The sequence below is a fragment of the Vulpes lagopus genome, chromosome 22 (genome assembly GCF_018345385.1).
Source record: "Vulpes lagopus strain Blue_001 chromosome 22, ASM1834538v1, whole genome shotgun sequence".
In the NCBI taxonomy this organism is placed as follows: Eukaryota; Metazoa; Chordata; class Mammalia; order Carnivora; family Canidae; genus Vulpes; species Vulpes lagopus.
The window spans coordinates 22,270,036-22,293,752 of record NC_054845.1 but is presented as its reverse complement, the minus strand read 5'-3'; the positions used below and the strand labels follow the sequence as shown (position 1 = coordinate 22,293,752).

The 23,717-nt window shown below is 36.7% G+C and overlaps 1 protein-coding gene across 2 annotated transcripts in view; it reads left to right on the top strand.

The window, feature by feature from the left end:
• ABCA12 (ATP binding cassette subfamily A member 12) overlaps window positions 1–23,717 on the top strand; it is a 288,195-nt gene that overhangs the window by 236,162 nt on the left and 28,316 nt on the right. For both annotated transcript variants that reach the window (XM_041736980.1, XM_041736981.1), the window contains 14 exons: window positions 3,242–3,571; window positions 4,885–4,954; window positions 5,043–5,177; window positions 6,566–6,721; window positions 7,633–7,819; window positions 9,956–10,174; window positions 11,148–11,344; window positions 12,125–12,285; window positions 13,665–13,901; window positions 14,395–14,545; window positions 17,147–17,399; window positions 18,010–18,096; window positions 18,906–18,999; window positions 21,979–22,106. In XM_041736980.1, coding sequence (XP_041592914.1) covers window positions 3,242–3,571; window positions 4,885–4,954; window positions 5,043–5,177; window positions 6,566–6,721; window positions 7,633–7,819; window positions 9,956–10,174; window positions 11,148–11,344; window positions 12,125–12,285; window positions 13,665–13,901; window positions 14,395–14,545; window positions 17,147–17,399; window positions 18,010–18,096; window positions 18,906–18,999; window positions 21,979–22,106 — 2,405 coding nt within the window. The remainder of the gene's footprint in view (window positions 1–3,241; window positions 3,572–4,884; window positions 4,955–5,042; window positions 5,178–6,565; window positions 6,722–7,632; window positions 7,820–9,955; window positions 10,175–11,147; window positions 11,345–12,124; window positions 12,286–13,664; window positions 13,902–14,394; window positions 14,546–17,146; window positions 17,400–18,009; window positions 18,097–18,905; window positions 19,000–21,978; window positions 22,107–23,717) is intronic.

The window sequence follows — 23,717 nt, the reverse complement described above, 5'->3', positions numbered from 1 at the left end:
TATGTCGATGAAGCCATTAATCTTTGACCTTGGTATAGTATGACTACAGTGGATTCCTTTAAGTTGTTAAAAGAATTAGCACAAATATTAATGCCCAATAAGTTAGTTGATGAAATTAAGCCTGTAGTTTAAAAAGAAACTATTTTGAAATACCTTTCAGTTGGATTTTGTTCTGTGTTTCTTGCTTTTAACATTAAAATATTAAAGGTAAGCCAAAACTGATTTACAACACACAGAAAAATACTTTTTCACATTATTTTCTTGATTTATGGGTTAGCTTCTAATATGTCATTTATGGGGATTTCAGTGCTTATATTCAGCTTGAGAAAAAATTTTGGAGTTCTTTCTCAGTTCAGATAAATAATCTAAAATATCTCTGGTCTGGAGAGATGGTGTCAAGAATTATGTAAGGGATTTTTAGTCCTTTGGTGCTTCACTTTAGACAATTTTTGTGTCTTCTTGATAGACACTATCCATCATACTAGTGGGAATTTGGAACATTTCATGTAGTGACCCCAATATCCTTTATATCTTACTAAAAAATAATAGTAGAAATATCTGGTGTTAAGAAAATAATTTTAACTGAGTTAGAAAATGGTATTATTCCTTATAAATTAGTACTTGACATTCTTGTTGAATTTAATGAAGACTTTGTTGCCAAGTAAATATATGAATATTTGTGATTTCTTTTCCCGAAAGCGTTAATGTCAATCCCCGTGCAAAAGCTTTTCTTGAATGTGGCAACACATTTATCCCAAATCTTACACAATCTCTTCTTATTATCTTCTGCCATAAACTGGAGCAAACTCTGACCACTGTGTAGAGGGGTTTTCCTTGAGCAACAGGTTATCCGATATTGATGAATTGCTTCAGGCAGGTTTGGGAGGCTTGAGACAAGTGATTCTTTGATTGCAAAGCTGGCACCTGACATATGTCACTCTGAGGAGCAACTAATGACATCCAGGAAAGCATAGCCAGACGTTCTCTGTGGGCCATCTTCCATCAGCAAGTTTGGTCTTATTTATTATAACGAAGTTGGCAGTGAATCTGGATAATTTATGGATGACTTACATGCTCTCATTGCTCTTTCTCTTTATGAATAACAGCTGTTCTCCTCGTGGCATAAAATCCTGAAGTTTAACACTGAAGTTTCATACTAGAATGTTAAATAGTGAACACTTTTGGAAGCATCTTAGTCTGTTTCAATAAGAAGCAATGATCATTCTCAGGAACTTTTACCAACTCTCAAGAATAGGAATCTGATCTTGAGTCTTGAAAATTTCAAAATTACAGTGATATATACCTTAAGTCTGGTCTTCAGCTTTGCCAGAATATCTTTTAATAAGGCTGTGAATGGAGAATTTTCTAAATATATGGGTTTTATACCATAGCTATCAAGTGTTGGGGAAGGAAAACATGTTTGTACACACCAAGTCAGCTTTATTTCATGTTGTTGATATTGTCCTAGATATTTTTAAGCCACCTTGTGAAATATATTAGCATTGTCTCCTACTAATATATACTGCTATTGGAGAGAAAATATTTTTTGTATTAGGCACAAGAAATTAAGTTGTGAATATAAGCTTTAGAGTAGTTATATGAGTCTCCTAACTCCACAGTTAACTATAAACTCAGTTAAATCTCAAAACACAAATAGGAAAGGCAAATAAAAAGAGCTAACATATCATGACCATATATGAATAGATGAATGTCTCTAAAATGCAGTCATCAAATATGACACAGTAATTTTCTCAAATGGGTGGGGAGCAGAGAAAAAAAATCAAAAGTAAGACCTGTGAAATATTTTCTCACATTGAAATGTGATTTTATTTTCAATGATAGATGCATAGCGACTGGAGGAAACCTTTCCATAGTGCCTCTTCGCTCCATGCTGATTTTTTTTACTTTGACCCACACTTCCATTCCTATGGAAACATAAGTTGAGTCTTTACTGCAAAGGGCAGGAGGGCCTGGGAGGAGGGTGAGGAACAGGGCAAAGTTAAGAGGAAAAGTCACAGGCTTTTTCTCAGTGGTGATTAGCTTAAGGCCCACAGCTTAGACTGTTGGCAGTCAGGTAGCTGTTTCCATGGCAACAAGAGGAGCAGCAGAGTTATCAAAATGTGATAACTTGCAAAGGCAGAAAGTAAAATTCACTATTTTATGTGTAGAGCAAAAGATTCGGCAATTTTTTTTTTCTAGACAAGTTAGTGTTAAAGAAGGACACTGAAAATCCTTGATTTCACGCAAAATACTGGATTATTATAAGCTGTTAGTGGAGTATTTCTTTTTAAAAATGGACTGTTAGGTTCATAAGCTTAGCATTAATCATGTATTATTAAAACTAGAAACCAGGATATCCAGGTTCTGCTGAAGGCAACTTGTCACCAAATTCAAGACAACCAAGATCCAGGGGAATTTAGAAATATCAGAATCCCTTTGAGTTAATGCTCAAACACATCATGTTGATCTGTTTTCCCACCTTGGTGGAATGCCGTGGCCTCTAGAGATATCACTGAGTTATTAAAGAATGTAAGTTGAGAGAGAAGTATAGATGATCTCAGATACATGAGTTCATTTTGGGTGCATGAATGTCTTTTTGGAAAACAAAGATGACAAACCTGCCCTAAACTACCAGTTATCTTAAAGGTGGGAAAGCTGTACCAAAAGTCAGAAAATCTCCCTTAAAAGTTTCCATGTTTTAATTCTTAGGGGTCAAGTTTATTCTCTTTCTCTCAGGAACAAGAGTACTGATTGTGTTGTCCATTAATGTTTCATTTTTTTTTTAATGGAGTTTTATTATCTCAGTCACTACAGCATTTGAAATAAACCATGTTTTCCTACCAGCTTGAAATATTCATGACTGTACAAATGTCAAATTCGTGTTGTAAAATTCTGCAAGAGATACCATAAATTTTGATAATCTATTCTAAACTAATTTAATCTGGATACATCAGTTAGATACCAGTTATAAAATGAAATTGAAAAAAAAAAGAAGCTCATCATCCAAATTATCCATTATACTGGGGCACTCTGAAAGCATATAATTTAAAATGGACCGATATAAATGGTCATATTCATTTTACATAGCAAATACAGACAAATCCTCAACTTATGAAAATTATTAAGATGCTTAGTTCCATATATATGAAGAGTCTCATGGGCATTTTGGCATGGTGCAGAAATAATTGCTATTTGAGAGAATATCAGTTCAAAAGTGACTAATGCTTTTTCCTTTTCACAGTACATGAAGATGATGGGTGTGAACTCCTGCAGTCACTTTTTTGCCTGGCTTATAGAGAGTGTTGGATTTTTACTGGTGACCATCATCATCCTCATCATTATACTCAAGTTTGGCAATATTCTTCCTAAGACAAATGGGTTCATTTTGTTCCTATATTTTTCGGACTATAGCTTCTCAGTTATTTCTATGAGTTATCTTATCAGTGTCTTCTTCAACAACACCAATATTGCAGCCCTGATTGGAAGCCTCATCTACATCATTGCCTTTTTTCCATTTATTGTTCTGATTACAGTTGAGGATGAGTTGAGCTATGTAATAAAAGTATTCATGGTGAGTCAACTGTCACAACTGAATGGCCAGGGGGTGATAAGAATTGATTCTTTTTATGTTTTTAGACTCTTTAAACCGAAAGTTCGTTTGTCTAATTGAAAAGTTCTGTGATTGCAAAATAAGCTTAACGTCCTGATGATAGTTTTTCCTACATTGTTGTATACTGTACAAGCAGTATAATACAATGAAAAGGAAACTTTCCCCCACAGCTTTAAAAAATCATAATATTTAATGCTGTTAAGAAATAATTTCTGAAGAAAGAATAGTTATAATATGTAACATTTTAAAGATCATCAAAAATTCTGACTTCTTCTCTGGTTGAATTCCTTAAATATCTTAAAGCCCTTATTTAACTGGAGTTATTCTCACATGTGAATAACTTTCACGTTTTTCCTAATATACAATAAAACTTATAGGCATACATACAAATGCACTGACAGTATATTATCAATTTTGAGTCCTTTTTTGCTTGTTTCAATTCAAAAGTACTGAATTAATTTAAGAAATTTAATGAAATCATTAAGAATACTTACTTTGGAATTTGAAAGGCAGAAAACTAAATCTCATTGAGAGTCATATTGAAACTTTGATATTTATGGAAATAGAAAGTATTAAATAACTTTCATTTAACGTTGACTACTTTGGGTTAAAATGACATTAGATTTCTAATGTGTTGCATTAGAAGTATTCAATCAAGTCATATTTTAGTATATTTTCGTTCATAATACATCTGTTACCTGTAATCAATTTATGAAATAAAAATATCTTCTGGGGCAGCCCCGGTGGCGCAGCGGTTTAGCGCTGCCTGCAGCCCAGGGTGTGATCCTGGAGACCTGGGATCGAGCCCCACGTCAGGCTCCCTGCATGGAGCCTGCTTCTCCTTCTGCCTGTGATTCTGCCTCTCTCTCTCTCTCTCTCTATGAATAAATAAAACTAAAAAATCTTTAAAAAACTTTTCATATATATATATATCTTCTGATTCCTGTTTATATGATTTTAGTCTTAACATTGCATTACCCTGTAATTACCTATATGATAAATTGCTAAGCAATATTTACCAAGTTTAGAATATACATTGTGGATTTTTGACAAATCTTTTCCAAGTTGTAATTTTGCTTCTTTTGTTTTCTGCTGTTCCTCTTCTCTTCATTCATTCATTCTTCTCTTCTTGGTAACAGACTTCTGTATTTTTAAATATGCTTAGGAAGTTAGTGTCAATTTTACCTATATAAATGTCCAAAGTTTTAAATATGGTTAGATATTTCTTGTACAAAATCTATAAGAACTATCATTGCTGTTTGTTTTCTTCACAGAGCCTGCTGTCGCCAACAGCATTCAGTTATGCAAGTCAGTATATTGCAAGATATGAAGAGCAAGGCATTGGTAGGCCCACTTCCTTTAAAACTAGATTTTAGCATTTGCATCTGCAGTATGTCTCACAGAAGTATAAATATATATGTTCACTTTTTAGGTCTTCAGTGGGAAAATATGTATAGTTCCCCAGTTCAGGATGACACAACCTCATTTGGCTGGCTGTGCTGTCTAATCCTAGCTGACTCTTTCATTTATTTCATTATCGCGTGGTACGTCAGGAATGTGTTCCCAGGTATGAACATGCTTCCTACAGAGATATTTTTCTATAGTTTTCATAATTATAAATCAGCTAATAAATACTTCCTAGTATTTGATTTGCCATATATAGTCTCAAAAAACCATACCAAAAAACCCAACTTAAATCCCAAAACTAATGATGATTTTCCAGGATGAGCTAATACACTGGTGAATTCCTTCATTTCCTTTTTTATTTTATTTTATTTTATTTTATTTATTTTTATTTTATTATTTTTATTTAAATTTTAATTAGTTAACATATAGTGCAGTATTGATTTCAGGAATAGAATTCAGTGATTCAGCATTTACATACAATACCCAGTGCTCATCCCCAGCACTTGCTCTCTTAAATACCCATCATCCATCTAGTCCATCCCCCACCCACCTCCCTCTATCAACCCTGTTTTTTCTCTATTGTTAAGAGTCTCTTAGTCTTGCTTCCCTCTCTCTTTTTTTTTACTCCCTTCCCATATGTTGTACTGTTTTGTTTCTTAAATTCCACATTTGAGTGAAATCATATGGTCTTTGTCTTTCTCTGATTTATTTCATTTAATATAATAGACTCTGGCTCCATCCACATCATTGCAAATGTCAAGATTTTATTATTTTTGATGGCTGAGTAATATCCCATTGTGTTTATATACCACATCTTCCTTATCCATTCATTGGTCTATGGACAATTTGACTCCAGTTTGGTTATTGATGATAATCTTATGTTCCTACAAAGGATGGAGTGGATTAAGAAGCATGGAATCCAGTCTTTCCAAATGCACTTTTGAGATGTGATAAAGCAAACACCAGGTTTTGTAATTCTAAGAAGAATTTACCAAATTCTAATGGAAAACAGTCATTGGGTTCCCCATCCAGGTCTCAAGTAGTCATCACTTTTAATATGATTGGGAGCTTTTCCATTTGTACATTTTCCTTGTGTTCTAAATGAATAAAATAATATTGTCCCATTTATAAAATTCCTATAAAATACAAATATGTAGAGATAGAAAGCAAATCAGTGATTGTCTAGAACTTGGGGTAGAAACAGGGATTATCTGTAAATAGTCATGAAAATACTTTTTGAAGCTATATTGCATGCATGGTGGTGATGGTTGCAAAACTTTTTATATTTACTAAAAATCATCTATCTCTACACCTGATGAGTAAATTTTATGAAATATAATTATACCTCAATGAAGCTGTTTTTAAAAAAGAATAAAAGAGAGCTTATCTTTTTTGCTTTACTTTGGAAACTGAGATTACCCTTCAGTTTGATATGGATCAAAAAAATGAAAATACTTTCTGAATCATATATAATGTTCTGTTTAGTTTCTGATACTTCATGTCAATAATCAACTAATATTTACTCTTCCTAATGTATTTTTGTTATAGGTACATATGGTATGGCAGCTCCGTGGTATTTTCCTGTCCTTCCTTCCTATTGGAAGGAGCGATTGGGATGTACAGATGTGAAGCATGAGAAAAGCAATGGCCTTATGTTTACTAATATCATGATGCAGAACACCAATCCATCTGCTAGTAAGACAAGTAGGTCAACGACAAGCATTATTATGACAGAAGTGATATAAAATTTACATGACTAGTGATTTTAATTATGTTTTTCTAAATGGCAAAATTATCATCCTTTTAATCATGGATGAATGTCTACACATATGTGTTTAGACTCTTACGACAATTAAACAGTGGCTTTTTCTGGGCTCATTAGCTTGGTTGGTTAGCATATGGCGCTAATTAGGCCAAGATTGGAGATCCCTTTGTGGTCCAGTTAGACACACACAGAGAAAAATTTTGTTCCTTGGCCACAGTCTACACCCCTAACTCCAGCCATCTGTCACTAGTCAAAAAAAAGTAACCAAGTTACAAGTACAGATAATATATCATAACTCGTCATCAACACTGGACACAAACAGTTGAAAGGTCATGACTTGGGTAAGTAGTGCCATTTTTATAAAGTAAGGATGACCCATATCCATGGTCTACATGTGATGCCTGAAACACATGTAGATAATAATCAGATGAATTGAATTCTGTAAACCACAGATCTGAGCTGGCCTTTCACTATAGAATCAACCTTGTAGATGTTTTTCCATAAGTTGGTATTATCTTTTCTGATCAGAGAAATAAGACTTAGATTATCCTTTGAATATTTGAGATCTGTTGTATAAAAGAGAATTTATTATTATGATACCATATTCTACAACTACCTATTCTGACAGAGAAGGGTGATACCAACCTGGGAGAACCTGGTTCCTCACTCTCATTTATTCTTTAACCAAATGGGAAGGAAACTAAAGATAACAGATCATTTGTTTCCAGAATTATTTTTATTTAGAGGGCTGTATTGTTATAGTCTTCAATTTTTAATTAAGGAAAGGTCTAGCTCTAGTTGCATTTTCCTTCTTTGTGAGCTTATAATGTTTCTCTTGGTTTCCCTCCAGGTCCTGAGTACATGTTTCCCTCCAACATTGAGCCTGAGCCTAAAGATCTCACAGTTGGGGTTGCCCTACATGGGGTCACAAAGATCTATGGCTCAAAAATTGCTGTCGATCACCTCAATCTGAACTTTTATGAAGGACATATTACTTCATTGCTCGGTCCCAACGGCGCCGGGAAAACTACTACAATGTACGTTACTTGTTTAATAGTTACTGTCACTGCAGCATATTACTTAGCATTTCCTCGCCTCTTTCATAAAGAATCACATTATGACGTCTCCCAGATGGATTAAGGTAGCTCACTTTGTATACTGTAGAATCGAGTCCAAATCATAGGTACCAACCTGTGAGCTTAAAGGTCAGATCAGGCCTCAGTACTTCTTAAAATTTTTAATCCAGGGACAATATTTTAAAATGGAGAAATTTCCTAATAAGAAAAAAATAGTCTTGACGTTTCTTGGGTAATAGGAAGTTCAGGCAACATTGGGTACATAGTCCTAAGCGAGGACAATTGGTGGGGGCTTACTGGTGGCTGTTCTCTTAAAGGGGACATCTGCCTTCTGATTTATTCCTGTTCCCCCCAACTCTGCACTGTCTCATATGCCCAGTCTGTTTCATTTATTTGCATTTCTATTCTGGCCCGTGTATAATTTTGAGTTTACACACTCTGCTATAAACACACTCAGCCCCAGCTGTTCCTTGCCTTGATTCATGAAGAAAGAAAAGAATCACCAGCCATCAGATATAGATCAAAAGGGCTAGGAGCAGTATATGTGCTGTTCTTTCTCACTCTTCATTTAACTAACATTTTCCTGTGTCTAAAAGGAGAAGAGACTCAAATGTTGTTGAAGAGACATTCTTTTGAATTTTTTTTTGTGACTCACCGCCAGCGCTCCACATGGCTTAGCTCGAAGTCCACACTAAGATGCTGTTGCTACCCTCGCCCTCATTTGAAAAAATATGTCAGTTGCTGGATATCCTATTTAATATCATCATAAGTAAGCTCAGTGACTGCCAAAATATATTCAAATTAATTTTTCTTTTGTAAATAAGAGGGGACAAAGGAAGGTCATGGAATGAGTGAACATGTAGCTGCTCTTATTTATATGGCCTGTTTAAATTCAAAGCTGGCTTTCTAGTGAGCATACAGTGCTTAACAACATGATTTCTAATAGGCAATAGGAGACTGATGAAGAAAAGGGATGGAGAAGGCTTTTGAAAAGGCTGTAATTTTAGCTGAGGAAGTCTCAATTTTATTCTGCTGAATATAAAGAATGAAGTATAGTGTACGTAGTTCAATGTGTTTTTATGGGAAGAATTGCGTATAATATTGATTCCCTATCAAATCCATGGTGGTCATTTAAGGTCTATAATACACAAGGTACAAGGTACTAGTTAGGTACTGAGAGAGTGATGAGAAAATAGGTCCTTTGCCAGACCTCATGGAGCTTACATTTTACTGAAGAAGGAGAATATTAAATAATTGCCCAGTTTACTAACCATCTGAAAGATGATGAGCAATCATCTGATAAGATAGAGAATAATCAGTGTAGAGATAGGGGCTGAAGGTGACTGATGTTCACATACAAAGGCAGGTTAATAAGAGATTACAGTGGTCAAGAGCAGGTGGTATTGTGAGCTTGTACTGTAGTGTGGCTGGGAAAATGGGACATAAGGCCACAGGTAGAAAACAGATTTAGGAGGAGGATGCAAACATAACTTCTGGATCCCAGGCTTGTACAACTAGTATGTAGATTCATCGTGTGGTGAAAGGGAACACCAGTGGGGGCCTGCGTTTGAGGGCAAATATATTCTAAGTTAAGTTTTAAACATGTTGAGGATCCTGTAAGACATCTCAGGGAGAAGTGACACTGTCTGCTGGATGTATAGTGCAAGCCTGGAACTGAGTGATGAGGTCTTGGCTACAGTTATAAATTTGGGACTTCGCGACCTCTAGAGACTGTCTGATGCCAGAGAAGTGCATGAGTTTGCTCAAGGAGAGAGCATTCTTTTTTTCTTTTCTTTCTTTCTTTTTTTTTTTTTAGGAGAGAGCATTCCTGCAATTGAAGCACACAACCATGCCCTTCATTACTACCACCAACCCATCCCCATCATTGTCACTGGGTAGTGTTTATGTAATCCTCTAAATAATTAAAAGCTTACAAGTAATTTAATGTTTGTTCTCATTTAATACCATTTTATTTTATAGCTTGATCTTGCCTGAGGACGTATACTGTAATATTGGTTGCTAATGACTGAGATATATTTAGCCTCAAAATCAAACTTAAATGCTTGGTTGAGACTTTTATTATTTCTTCACTTTCAGCTCCATGTTGACTGGGCTCTTTGGGGCCTCAGCAGGTACCATCTTTGTTTATGGAAAAGATCTCAAAACAGACTTACACACTGTACGGAAGAACATGGGTGTCTGCATGCAGCACGACGTCTTGTTTAGTTACCTCACTACCAAAGAACACCTGCTCTTATATGGCTCCATCAAAGTTCCTCACTGGACTAAAAAGCAGCTGCATGAGGAAGTAAAAAGGTCAGTTATAGGAGCAACCAGGAAGTGCATTGGTAAGGCCTCTCAAAATGAGGTCAAGCCACGGTAATCCAATAGGAACGTTTGGTCACAAAACAACTGATTTTTAGTTTTTCTACTTTTCTGGCACTGTATACATATATCACTATCTTCACCAGCCAGCTATTACACTGAAACTGTTTAACTCTCTTCATCTCAGGCTACCATATTGCCCTAAATCCTCTGTTTCTAATGGCTACTATACTGTAACCCGTCCCCATCTTACTTCTGATGTCATTTCCTTCTACTCTCCCCCAATTCACTATGCTCTAGGAACACTGGCCAAGCCACATGCTGGCTTACACTCCAGCCAAAGGACTTCTCACTGTTTCCTCTACGTAGAGCAGCCTTCTCCAGACACAGTTTGACTCACTCTTCCACTTTCCTGGTCTCTGATCAAATGTCACCTTCTTTGAGGGGATGACCATATATAAAATAGATGCTTAAAATAGCATGCCCTAAGCTACAACTTATCTCATGTACCCTGCTTTATGTATTTTTTTATTGCACTTGTCACCACCTGGAAAATTATAAACTTACTTGGGAAGATGTTTCTTGGCTGAATTTTATCTGCATCTGTCCTAATACGTACATATACTAGGACCTAATCTCCTAATAGGAATATTATTTTCTCACTACTTTTCTCCAGCAGCTAAAACATGGTCTGGCACAAAATAGGCCCTCCATAAATTTTTTTCAAATAAACAAATAAAAAATGAGTCATATATCCCCTGTGTTTTCTGGGTAATAATTTTGTGCCTCCAACTAGATGATAAACAATAAAAAAAATCTATATCATGAGTCCTCAACAGTTTATTGCACCTTGCTGAGCACATAATAGTTGCTTAATAAAGACCTATTATGTAAAATGCTTATTGTATTTTTCAATATTCAAATATTTTTTGTCAAAAATAACCACCATACATTATTTTTGAAGGACACTAAAAGATACTGGACTATATAGCCATCGTCATAAGAGAGTTGGAACATTGTCAGGAGGAATGAAGAGGAAGTTATCCATATCTATAGCTCTTATTGGTGGATCTCGGGTGGTCATTTTGGATGAACCATCCACTGGAGTTGATCCATGTTCTCGCCGAAGTATATGGGATGTTATATCCAAGAACAAAACTGGTATGAGTACTTTCTTATAACTTTGCACCCAGAAGTCATAATTTGCCCTTTGGGATGCACACAACCCAATTTACAACTTTTCTGTTTAGAAGCCCTGTTAAGAGTCTCAGACAGGGTCTTCCCCTTCCCAGGTCTTCTCTTCCCACCACTAAATTTCTGGGTCCGTTAGTTAATATCCATGTAGTTGAGCACTGTGAACTGATCACTTCACTGACCTTTTTGAGAGCATGCACATCTGATAGAAGTCCCACATTCTGCCTCCAGCTTAGAATCTAATTAGAGATACCAAACATACACAAACGAAAATAAACTGAAAACAGACTAAACAAGTGCTAACAGGATGTGAAGCAAAGAAGCAATCAAACTGGAGTGCATTAATCAGAGAAGAATATTCAAAAAGTCTTTAAAATTATTGCTTCTTCATAGTGAGGAGAGGGTGGGGGGGAGAGACAGAGAGAAAACTGAAAATGAAGACAAGGGAGCAAACTAAGGAAGGAGTCACTAATGCACACGCTCCAAAGGATGGACATTTAGCCCTACAGCACGACAAATGCTTATTCGCTGCCAACGTAGAAGAAAACAGCCCTGGATATTTAGTAATATCCCTTCTGAATTTCTCTTTGTTTATTTTGAAAGCTCCTTCTGGTCATTCTTTCAGTTTGCTCATAAAACATGCCTCTTCTCCTCATAAATCATGGGATTTACTTGGGCTAACTCTGTAGATCTCAGAAACTGTGTCTTCATTTTTCATCCTCGGTTGTTGTCCTCTGTATTTTTAAGCCAGAACAATCATTCTGTCGACACACCACTTGGACGAAGCCGAAGTGCTGAGTGACCGTATCGCCTTCCTGGAGCAGGGTGGACTGCGCTGCTGTGGGTCACCTTTTTACCTCAAGGAAGCATTTGGGGATGGGTATCACCTCACGCTCACCAAGAAAAAGGTTTGTAAGGGAGAAAATGCAAGTCAGTTATAGGGTCATAAATTAATTTTTGTGTGAAATGGATGCCGGATCTCTCCAACTTTATTAATTGCTAAAATTCGTTATTAATATGTTAGTCTCATGTTTCTCAAACTTGAGGGAGCATCAGAACACCTGGAGGTATCTGTTAAACCTAGATTTCTGGCCTCACCCCAAGAGTCTCTGATTCAGTAGGTCTGGGGTGGAGCTCCAGAATTGACTACATTTCTAACAAGGGCCCAGGTGATGCTGATGCTGCGGGTTGCTAACCTGTTAACAAAAGGATCTATATCCTCAGATTACTGATAGAGGATCAGCCTTTTAGTTTCCCTAGCATTTCAGTCTATAAGGCTAAAAATTAGATTTTTTGCATTAAAGCAAATAAAGAAAATATGCAGTTGTGTATTCACCTTCGGATCAGTACCTCTCAAGTGGCAATGTGAAGACTAACTCAGGCCAGTGATGCTTTGAAATCTTTGAAGAATGGCAGTGCTGAATAAGAACCCCTGTTCCACCTAAAAATAGCATATGATTATCAATACTGTGCAGATGTGTATGCCATTAGGTAGGCTTTGACTACAGCGATTTATTCTACATCTGAACATCCTGATGTGACTTCCAAATAAAAAGTAGTTTATTGTTATATTCATTAATTCATTAAGAAATGTGTGTATTATGTATGTATTACGCTTCTGTGTGTGACCAGGGCACTATACTAGGCCCTTAGGATTATAGCAGTGAACTTGATGATATTAAAATCTCTACCCTCGTGGAGTTTATATTCTAATAGAGAGTGGAGAATTCAGATAATACCATTGATAAGTGTATTATTAAGTGTATTAGCGGGTGGTAAATGCTGTGGGTAGAAATAAGGAAAGGAGGGGGAATAGGGAATGCTGAGTGGTGCCAATTTAGGTAGGGTGGAAGAGAAAGGGTCTCTGAGATGATGACTGAGATGATGACAGTTGAGCCAGGAGTTGGGGCTTGGGAGAGAAGGAGCCATGTCACTATCTGGGGGCAAAGAGACCACAGTTGAGAAGGCCCGAGGAGGGTGTGGCTGAGTTCACCACGCTGATAACACAAAGAGGCTGCTGAGGCTGGAGTGGGGCAGATGAGGGCCGTGAGTAGTGGGCAGTGCGGCTGGAGAAGGGACAGGGGAGGCGGGAGAATGAAGCCAATAGAATAGTAACTTGTAGACAGCTCTAGAGACCCCCGCAGGACAGGGAGCCATTGGAGGAGGGATGTGTCATCGGACTCAGGTCTGGGTGGTTTGAAAGAATCTCTCCATCCCCCGATTAGGGCCCTTGGGTGCCACCAGAGTGTAGGGACAAGGGAGTGGTAACCTCTATTTTTGTCCCTAGACTCCAAATCTAAGTGCAAATACAACATGCGACACGATGGCTGTGACAGCAATGATCCGATCACATCTCGCTGAAGCCTACCTCAAGGAGGACATCGGGGGAGAGCTTGTGTATGTGCTTCCTCCATTTAGCACCAAAGTTTCTGGGGCATACCTGTCACTCCTGAGGGCGCTGGACAATGGCATGGGTGACCTCAACATCGGGTGCTACGGCATTTCAGATACCACTGTGGAAGAGGTGTGTTTCTTCTTTTCTTGAAGCTGATATAACTTGTTGTTCCCTTAGAATAAATATGCAGTTCTTTTAAAACGAGAAAAGAAATAAATAAACATTTCCAGAAAATCTTAAAACTATCTCAAAACCATTCTTAAACAAACATGTTTATCCAATTAGAGAACACATACCTTTCACGTACCAAAACACTTACTTAGGGGGGTAGGGGATGAGTGAAACAGGGGAAGGGACTTAAGAGCTACAGACTTCCAGATATAAGTAAGTCACAGAGATGAAAGGTACAGCATAGAGAATGTACTCAGTAATATTTGATAACATTGTATGGTTAAAAATGTTCACTTAAAATCGCTGTCAGAAATATTAGAAATATTCACTTAAAGTCACACTTACTTGTCTCAGTAAATGTGATAAAAATTCAAAAATCAAAATTGAGCTTAGAAGTTAGAAAGGACATACATGTTTTGTGTTAATGAAGTGTTCTGATTTCTCTTTTTAGGTCTTTCTGAACTTGACTAAAGAGTCACAAAAAAATAGTAGTATGAGTCTTGAGCACTTAACACAAAAGAAAATTGGAAATCCCAGTACCAACGGCATCTCAACTCCTGATGATTTATCTGTGAGCAGCAGCAATTTCACAGACAGAGATGGTATTAATCTAATGTGCATATTTTGCTTAATTCCAATAATGACATAAATGAGAAAAATAACAGGACAAAGTTCAGCTTCACATTTTCTTTCTAAATTCAAAAAGAATAAAGAAAAATAAGCTTTTTTTAATATGCCAAGTATTTATTAAACAAAATCAAATTCTCTATTTCAAAAATATATTGAAGAGCGTGAAAGAACTTGCTTGTTAGGGTCGTGGTGCATATTCCTGATACCCACCAGAAGTCACTTTCAAGACGTTTCTTACTACAGTTTTATTTATTTTTTTATTTTTTTATGATAGTCACAGAGAGAGAGAGAGAGAGAGAGAGGCAGAGGACACAGGCAGAGGGAGAAGCAGGCTCCACGCACCGGGAGCCCGACGTGGGATTCGATCCCGGGTCTCCAGGATCGCGCCCTGGGCCAAAGGCAGGCGCCAAACCGCTGCGCCACCCAGGGATCCCCCTTACTACAGTTTTAGATTTGTGTTCAACAAGTTAAAATCTTTCCTGTAATTGGTGCTGTTCAGCAATGGACAGTTACCTTGCAAGATAGCTGACTCGTTGCTTATTAAACATTCAGCAAAGAAGTCTTCGAAAAAAAGTTGTAAGAAAAGAGTCATCCCTCTTTATGGGGCCTCGTTGGAAAACATGTCTAATCTTTCCCTTCTGTGAACAATTCAGGTGCTGAGAAAATTCTGACTCTGAGAAAATGCTTTTGGGGGAGGGTCTTAGTTTTGATGAAGTCGGACTCCATGGCTAAGAATCTATAATAATAGTTTCCCCCCAATTCTTCAGACAAGATATGTTTCAAAAATCGTGCTTCTTGATATGACTTTGAGGAATTGACCTCCTTTGAACCTCACTTTTATCCTCTCTTATTCTCTTTCTGACAGTTAATTTATGCCTTTGGAAACACTATTTACTTAAGGAAGCATATAGTAAAATGATGTATAAATTATGGAATAGTCATTTCAACAGTTTGCTTAACTTGGAAAAAATCTCTAGGAATAGAACTTTTAATTAAACATTTGCCTGGCTCTAAAACTTAGAAAAGATCATCTCTGATGTTTGCATAGTTCTGGAACTTGGGAGTCTCATTTGTCCTCTGCCATATTCCTCACTTATCATCTTTTGGGGAATATAATTGTTGAGCCCATGGAATTGAGGACTTTGATTAGAAAGTGGTCATCTGCCTCAGGAAGTAAATGTTATGTATTTGCCTCTGCATTTGTCTCATAATTTGAAACTATTCTTCAGTCAAAATGTTTCCCTCATTGACATTATCTTTTAGAAAGCACATTTGCTCCATTTGATACACCTGTAAGTCATCCACATGTAATTTCTCAAGAAACAGAAAAGCATACTAATTAACTTAAAATATTCAGCTCCTTCTACAATTCCCCTTTGCAGAGATATGAGTTTGCATTTAAACTTGTTCACTCTGTTTAATTGGAATTCATTTTAAATTAAGCAGCTTTGTATTTTTCCTTATCAGCTAAATGAAGATCATGATTTTTTGTGCTGCATAATTTGTGATAGAGAATTAAAAATATCCACAGAGTTGACGGTCATCTTATCACATTAGAGGAGTGCTTGGCAGCAGGCCCTTGGAAAGAATATTATATTTTTAGAGGGGGCTATGGAATTATCAGTTGTAAGAGTACCACTGAGGAAGCAGCCGTTTATGGCCTCCACAGCTACTCATGCTCAGAAGTCAGGGGATTTTTCTCTGCACCTGAAGAACATTTCAGGGTGGTAGGGGTAGCATAGACAGTTTTTTTTCCAATGAGGTTTCTTTTGTGATTATAGTGGTAAAAACGGAGTTTTGAAATGCCATATGAAATCGGTCCAAATTTCTGAAGGGAATGTAATGATTGAGTGTTTGAACTAGAATCACACTTTGGAGGAGACCATTTCCCTTTTCCCAAGTGGAAGATGAATTCATTGGACCTCCCAGTAGAATGAGAGCCAGTTAGACTTATAATCACTAAGTTACCCACAGTAGGATTAAGTTCTTAGACGAGGCAGATGTTTTGGTTGCCATTTATGTTTTTTACATTTTATTTTATTTATTTTTTATCTTTTTTAATCTGTAGTTATTTGTTGTATTAGTTTACATCCTATTAGTTTCAGGTGTTGGTTTCTGTTTATCTTATTTGAATTCAGTCTCTCAATGGAAGCTATCTCTTGAATATTAGTAATTAGCAATACATACCAACCAGGCATTGAGACTTTGGAGCTTGGGGACAATATTCATTTGCCAAATTATAGATCTCTCACTCTGACGTGTAAAACGACTGTGTATATAACTAATAATGTTTTGTGTATAGTGGTTTATAATTCACAAAGCACTTTTACATACAGCTCTATGACATGGAGAGGCTCGGGCCCAATGTTAAAAAAGAAAGAACTGAACCTCAAATCAGAACCTTCAAAATACAAGCTATTCCTGCCATATCACATTATACTATCTATCCATGGTTTTTGAAGTTACTTTGTTAGGTGATTTGCCAGTGTTTCCGAGAACCATATTATCAAATCTCTCTCTCTCTCTCTCTCTCTCTCTCCAACCCTATGCCCCCCCCCTTTTTTTTTAATCAGACAAAATCCTGACAAGAGGAGAGAGGTTGGGTGGTTTTGATCTGTTACTGAAGAAGATCATGGCTATCCTCATTAAGAGGTTCCACCACACACGCAGGAACTGGAAAGGTATCATTGCTCAGGTTATCCTCCCCATCGTCTTTGTCACCACTGCCATGGGCCTTGGCACACTGAGAAACTCCAGCAACAGTTATCCAGAGATCCAGATCTCCCCATCTCTCTACGGTACCTCTGAGCAGACAGCCTTCTATGCGTAAGTTTCTTTCCTTTAAAACCTCTCCCCAGCCTCCAGAGGCGTGAGTGCACCTCCGTGACTGCCTGCAATACTGGAGGATAAAGAATTGTGAGGTGCTGTTCCTGATTCTACCAAAGGAATGGACAGTTTGATTTATTGCAATATGACATTTCTATTGCCAACAAATAACTTTTTAAGAGTTTATGTGTTTGTCTAAAAGTAAAGTTATAGCAGGTTTTTATCTTTAATGACTAGACTTTAATCAAGAAAACCAGGTTAGGTGTGGCTTCCCAATCTGTTGTAATATATAGCAAAGAATTTGTTAACAGCCTCACAAGTATTAGATAGTAAGGTCAGAATTCTGCATAATATAATATTACATATATACAATAGGTGATCACTAAATGCATGTGATGATTAGGAGAATAACAAGGCAGCCAAAGAGAGAGTTGTGCTGATTTTTTTTCCACGATACTTATTTTTTTTTTCCTGATACTGAGTCTCAGGTTTTTAAGAAGACTATCCCATAGACAACATATTTTATTTTTCCAAACTATTCATGAGCATGACTTGAATATAGAAGACTAGTGGGAGATCAAGAATGTGTTCCTTTCCTTTAATATTACAGGAATTCTCACCCAAGCACACAAGGCCTGGTGTCAGCAATGTGGAACTTCCCTGGCATCGACAACATGTGTTTGAACATCAGTGATCCGTAAGTGGTTCTTGGGTTTCTTTTTTTTTCTTTTTCTTCTCTTGACACTCCAATTTGTGTGTGTACATGTACAGGCGTGTGTGTGTGTGTGTGTGTGTGTATGAATAGGTGTGTGTTGGGGGCTGGGATTTCTCCCCCTCTAAGAAAAATCTGTATTGAACAGATTTTCTCTCTCCCCTCTAGCTCATTCCATGCCTATGCTATCCTGTAATAATAAACATGAAGGCCTGTATAACTTGTGGAGTTCTCTTATGTACCCATTTCCATTTACAATCACAGCAACCCTGTGAATTATAAACCCTATTTTTTACTGAAACTTATACAGACTGAGATTCTTGTCTAAAAAAAAATATCTAGATTGTAAGTCAATCGGCTAAAACTAAGGAACAAGTCTTCTGAGTCCAATCCCTGTCTTTGCTCTGTGTAGTATTGCCTATTTGAACTTCCAAGATATGGTACACAGTGCATGTGAACCTGACATTGGTGCACTATTTTGCTAAAGTATCACCTTCCTGTCAGAGGACAGGATGAAAGAGCAAAGAAAGGCATCAAAAAACCCCATCCGGCCACATTAAAACAATTCAGTGAGCTTTGGTTCAACACTGTTCGATCAATAAGTGCTCTCTCTTATTCCTCGTAAAATGTCAGATCATTTGAAAATGGTAGTATAATGTATATTTGAGTTATGAAAAACCAGTAGACTGTACCTAAGACTATACACCTGAATTTAATACCAAATACTCGCTTATATATTCATACATAAACATGAGAACACACACACATCACTTTAATAACATTTTTATTTGCAGAAGGTGTTTAAAGAAAGGCAGTCTGGGAAAATGGAACACCAGTGGGGAGCCTGTCACTAATTTTGGTGTTTGCTCCTGCTCAGAAAATATTCAGGTAAGATGGAATTCCATTCCAGTGAAGTAGGAAAAAGAAAGTAATAAATATTGAAACTTGAAAGATCCATCCAGGTTACCAAAGAGTCAGTATAATTTCATTTTATGGAAGCTAGTAGCTCAGAGACGTGGAGCGGGGCAGCTCAAAAATATTGCCTTTGAACTTCAGGTCACTGTCTTAAATCCATCTCAGAACAAATTTCCAAAGGCAGGTAATTCTATGACAATCTTTGTGGAAACCAACTAAAAATGAATTTTTGGTCTCAGTTCAGTTCTAACCAGAAAGCTCTATGTTTCAGACAACAAAGCCACCATAAGTGTCACATTTGAAAACAGAGTGAGACTGCCCATTTGATGGTCAGCTATGAAGTCAATAATGTGCAAGTCCAGAACAGAACTTCATTTGTCTCTAAGGTGTACCTCCAGGATGCAAGAAAAATCCATGTCCTGATAGAAACAGAAAAGATTGTCCAACCATCCCTTATGCCATCTGTATTTTATAGATACCTTACTCTTCTAGACCTATCAATGCCACATACTTTTAAGAAAACCAAATTCACTGGGGAAATGAAAGACTGTTGAAGAGGTCACTGTTAGTTTCTAAGAGGGACTCTGTTGTCAACTTACTTCCCCAAAAGAGAGGAATCTAGCAATATTTGCTTAATAGCATTGTATCATTGAAACTTTTAGAATGAAAATGTTTTCTGTAAATGCAACCTATTTTTGTGTTCTCATGCAGGATAATTACTAACAATAAAAGCTGGGATCGCATAAGCATCTTTAGAAATCCTTGCAAATTTCAATACCAGTCTTACCTAGTACTCAGAGAGTTCTAATCCCTCATCTGATTTAGCTAATTTCTGAAATTCATCATCTATTTTCTTTAGTTCACACTAAGAGTCAAATGGTTAAGCATCTGCCTTGAGCTCAGGTCATGATCTCAGGGTCCTGGGATTGAGCCTCCCCTCCCCCAGTTGGGCTTCCTGCTCAGTGGGGAGCCTACTTCTCCCTCTCCTGTTACCCCTGCTTGTTCTCTCTCTCTCTCTCTGTCAAATAAATAAATAAAAATATATATGTGTGTGCGTATATATATACATATATATTTATATAAATTGGAATTAGATAAATTTCATTAATCAAAGGGAAAAATAAGAGAGTCAAAACAAGAAAGAGACTTTTTTAATTATAGAACAATTGATGTTTACGAGAGAGGGTGGGGGGATGGATGAAATAGGTGATGGGATTAAGGAGCTCACTTGCTGTGATGAGCACAGGGTGACATATGGAAGTGTTGAATATATTGTAGCCCTGAAACAAATATAACATTGTATATTAACTAACTGGGATTAAAATAAAAACTTTTAAAAAATAGAAGTAAATCACTAAATATGTATATAAAACATTTGACAGTACCTAATAATGCTGAAGATGTACATACCCTAGGGCCAGCAATTCCATTTGTATTGTATTCCCATCAGAGGCGTGAATGTGTTCATCAAGAGGCATATGCTAGGTATTCATAGCACTACTGTTCGTAATAGCCACTCAGATTCCCACCAACATTAGAGTGGATAAATCGAATGTAATACATTTTCACACTGGAATTCTATATACAGCAAAATGAGAATGATTGATCTACAACTACACATATTATATGGAGAATTCTCACAAAGGAATGATGAGTAGAAAAAAAAAGGAATGATGAGTGGAAAAAGTCAAATACAAGGGAGTATATACCATACGATTCTGTTTATATAATGTACAGAAACAGACTAAACTATTCTGTGCTGGGTACTTTGGGAGTGGTCCTTGCATTGTTATGTTTTCTGATCTGGTTTCTGGTTATATGAGTGTGTTCAGTTTGTCAAAATGTATCAAGCAGCATACCTATATGTGCTCTTCTGTATATTTAATTCAACAAAAGATTAAAGCCAGATAATTACATTCATAAGAGTGTCTCTAATTGTAGAACCAGTAGCATTTCTTAAGTATGATCTAATTGTTCATCTGATTCGATGTAAGAGGAAATTCAGCATTCGTTTTTTAGAGCAACTTTATGATCTCAGTACACACATGTGGTGCTAGCCTTAGCCTCTGGGGCATCATGTGAAAGGATGGAAGGAGAAACTGGAAAAATACTAGCATTCTCCCAACTAAACCTCATGTCACAGAAGCATGGGTAACTTCAGTGAAAAAAGAAAGCTTATGAGCATAAAAATAAGTGGTTAAAACCAAGCTGTGAGGTTGGTTAATAGTAATGTACCAGCGCATTTAATTTTGACAAATGTACGATGGCAGTAATGTAAGATGCTAACAATGGGGAGAACTAGGTAAAGGGTACACAGAGACTCTCAGTATTAAATTTGCAATATATGTGTGTGCATATAGACATATATAAGCAACTTTACAATATATATAAACTTTATTTTGGAATAACTTTACATTTGCATGTGTAAAGATTAGATTTAAATTTATTTAAAATTAAGTTATATAGATTTAGATATACGTAAACATGAGCTCTGAAACCCAGGTTTGGTACCTTAAAAATAATACAACACAAACTTCACTGCTGTCACCTGAGAACTTTATGTCCATTAATGTTATCTTTACAAATCCAGGTAAACATTTTTTCTTTCCTGTGAATTATTAAGGGAATTTTGAGTCATCCTAACGTTATTCTCCATGCATATCAAACTTGTTTAGTACAGTAAAAAGAAAATTGCACATTGGTTAACTTGTATTCTTTTTGGCTTCAAATGAGTCCTAAGCATATGTATATGCTCTATATAAATAATAATTATTCTAATTTCTTGGAATAGGAAGATGCCTTCCTTTTCAATGCTCTTCAGAGTCAGAAGACAGTCCTGTAACACTCTACCTGTTGCAGCAGTAGACAAATCATGAGACCGAAGCTCCTTGACATTGTCTATTTGATTTGCAAAGCATCAGTCAGAACTTAATTTTTAACTTTATTTTTCAGGAGTGTCCTAAATTTAACTACTCTCCACCACATAGAAGAACTTATTCTTCTCAAATAATTTACAACCTCACTGGACACCGCTTAGAAAATTATCTTATATCAACTGCTAATGAATTTATGCAAAAAAGGTAAAAATATTCTACTTATAGCATATTAATTTAGCATACCTTGCTTTCAAATTTTTTAATGGCAACCGCCTTATAACCTTGAAACAATAGATGAAAATTTCCGGGGTGCCTGGGTGGCTCAGTTGGTTAAGTGTCTGACTCTTGGTTTCGGCTCAGGTCATGACCTCAGAGTCTTGAGATCAAGCCCCATGTCATGCTCCCCACTCAGCAGGGAGTCTGCTTCTCTCCCTCTTCCTCTGTCCCTCCCCTCGGTCATGCTGTCTTGCTTGCTTGCTTTCTTTAAAATAAATAAATCCTTAAAAAAATAGATGAAAATTTCTATTGGCTATTTACTTGGTTAAATTCTCTATTTTAGGGCAGCCCGGGTGGCTCAGTGGTTTAGCACTGCCTTCAGTCCAGGACATGATCCTGGGGACCTGGGATCGAGTCCCACGTCGGGCTCCCTGCATGGAGCCTGCTTCTCCCTCTGCCTGTGTCTCTGCCTCTCTCTCTCTCTCTCTCTCTCTCTCACTCTCTCTCTCTCTGTGTCTCTCATAAGTTAATAAATAAAATCTTTTTTAAAAATTCTCTATTTTATAAAGAGTCTTATGTATTAAAATTTCTTTAAAAAATATCAATCTCTCAAAAAAAAATTTAAGTCTCGCAAATTAAGACTCATTTTAGGAAATTGAGAAGCACTGGAGTTTCTTTAGGCCACAAAGACATATTGTTAAACTTGTACGTTTTTTTCTTTCTTGAAGCAAAATTGTTTATTGGCTAGATTACACCAATTTGGAGAGTTTTAAGGCATGGCTTTAGGTGACAGTTGGCTTGATTCCAATATAAATATCTCAAATTTAGATTATGATATCTGTGTCGGAATAAAATGTGTCCATGTAGTAAGGCCACAGGCTTGTACCTAAGCCACTTAAAGGCTTGCTGTGGATGTAAGGTTGGTAGGCTTGTATTTGGGATACCGTGAATGGACCTGGAGGAGATTCTATACTAAGTGAAATAAATCAGAAAGGCAGATACTGCACGATCCCACTTATATATGGGATTTGAATAGTCAGACTCACAAAGCAGAAAGTAGAATGGTGGTTGCCATGGTCTGGGGGGTAGCAGAAAATGGGAAAATGTGGTTAAGGGCGACAAAGTTTCAGTTATGCAAGATGAATAGATTCTGGAAAGCTAATCTACAGCAATGTGTCTACACTTAAACAATACTGTATTGTAGACTTGAAATTTGGTAAAAGGATGGATCTTAAGAGTTCTCACCACACACACAAACACACATATACATGCATGCATGTGCACACTAAAAGAAAATGGTAACTATGTGAGGTGATGGACATTTTAATTAGCTTGATTGTGATTATTTCAGAGTGTACACATGTATCAAAATATCAAGTTGTGTGCTCTGAATACATACAATTTTTATTTGTCAGTTATACCTCAAATAAAGCAGGGGCAGGGGGAGTTGGTCATTTTGCAATAGCTACTATTTCCTCCATCTCTTCCCTCTTTTATTTCTCAATGTACATAAATGACTGATATTCACTAAAATAATTAGAAACCACATATAAGAGAAGGAAAAAGGAATCTCTGTCTAGATATAACCACTATTGATGA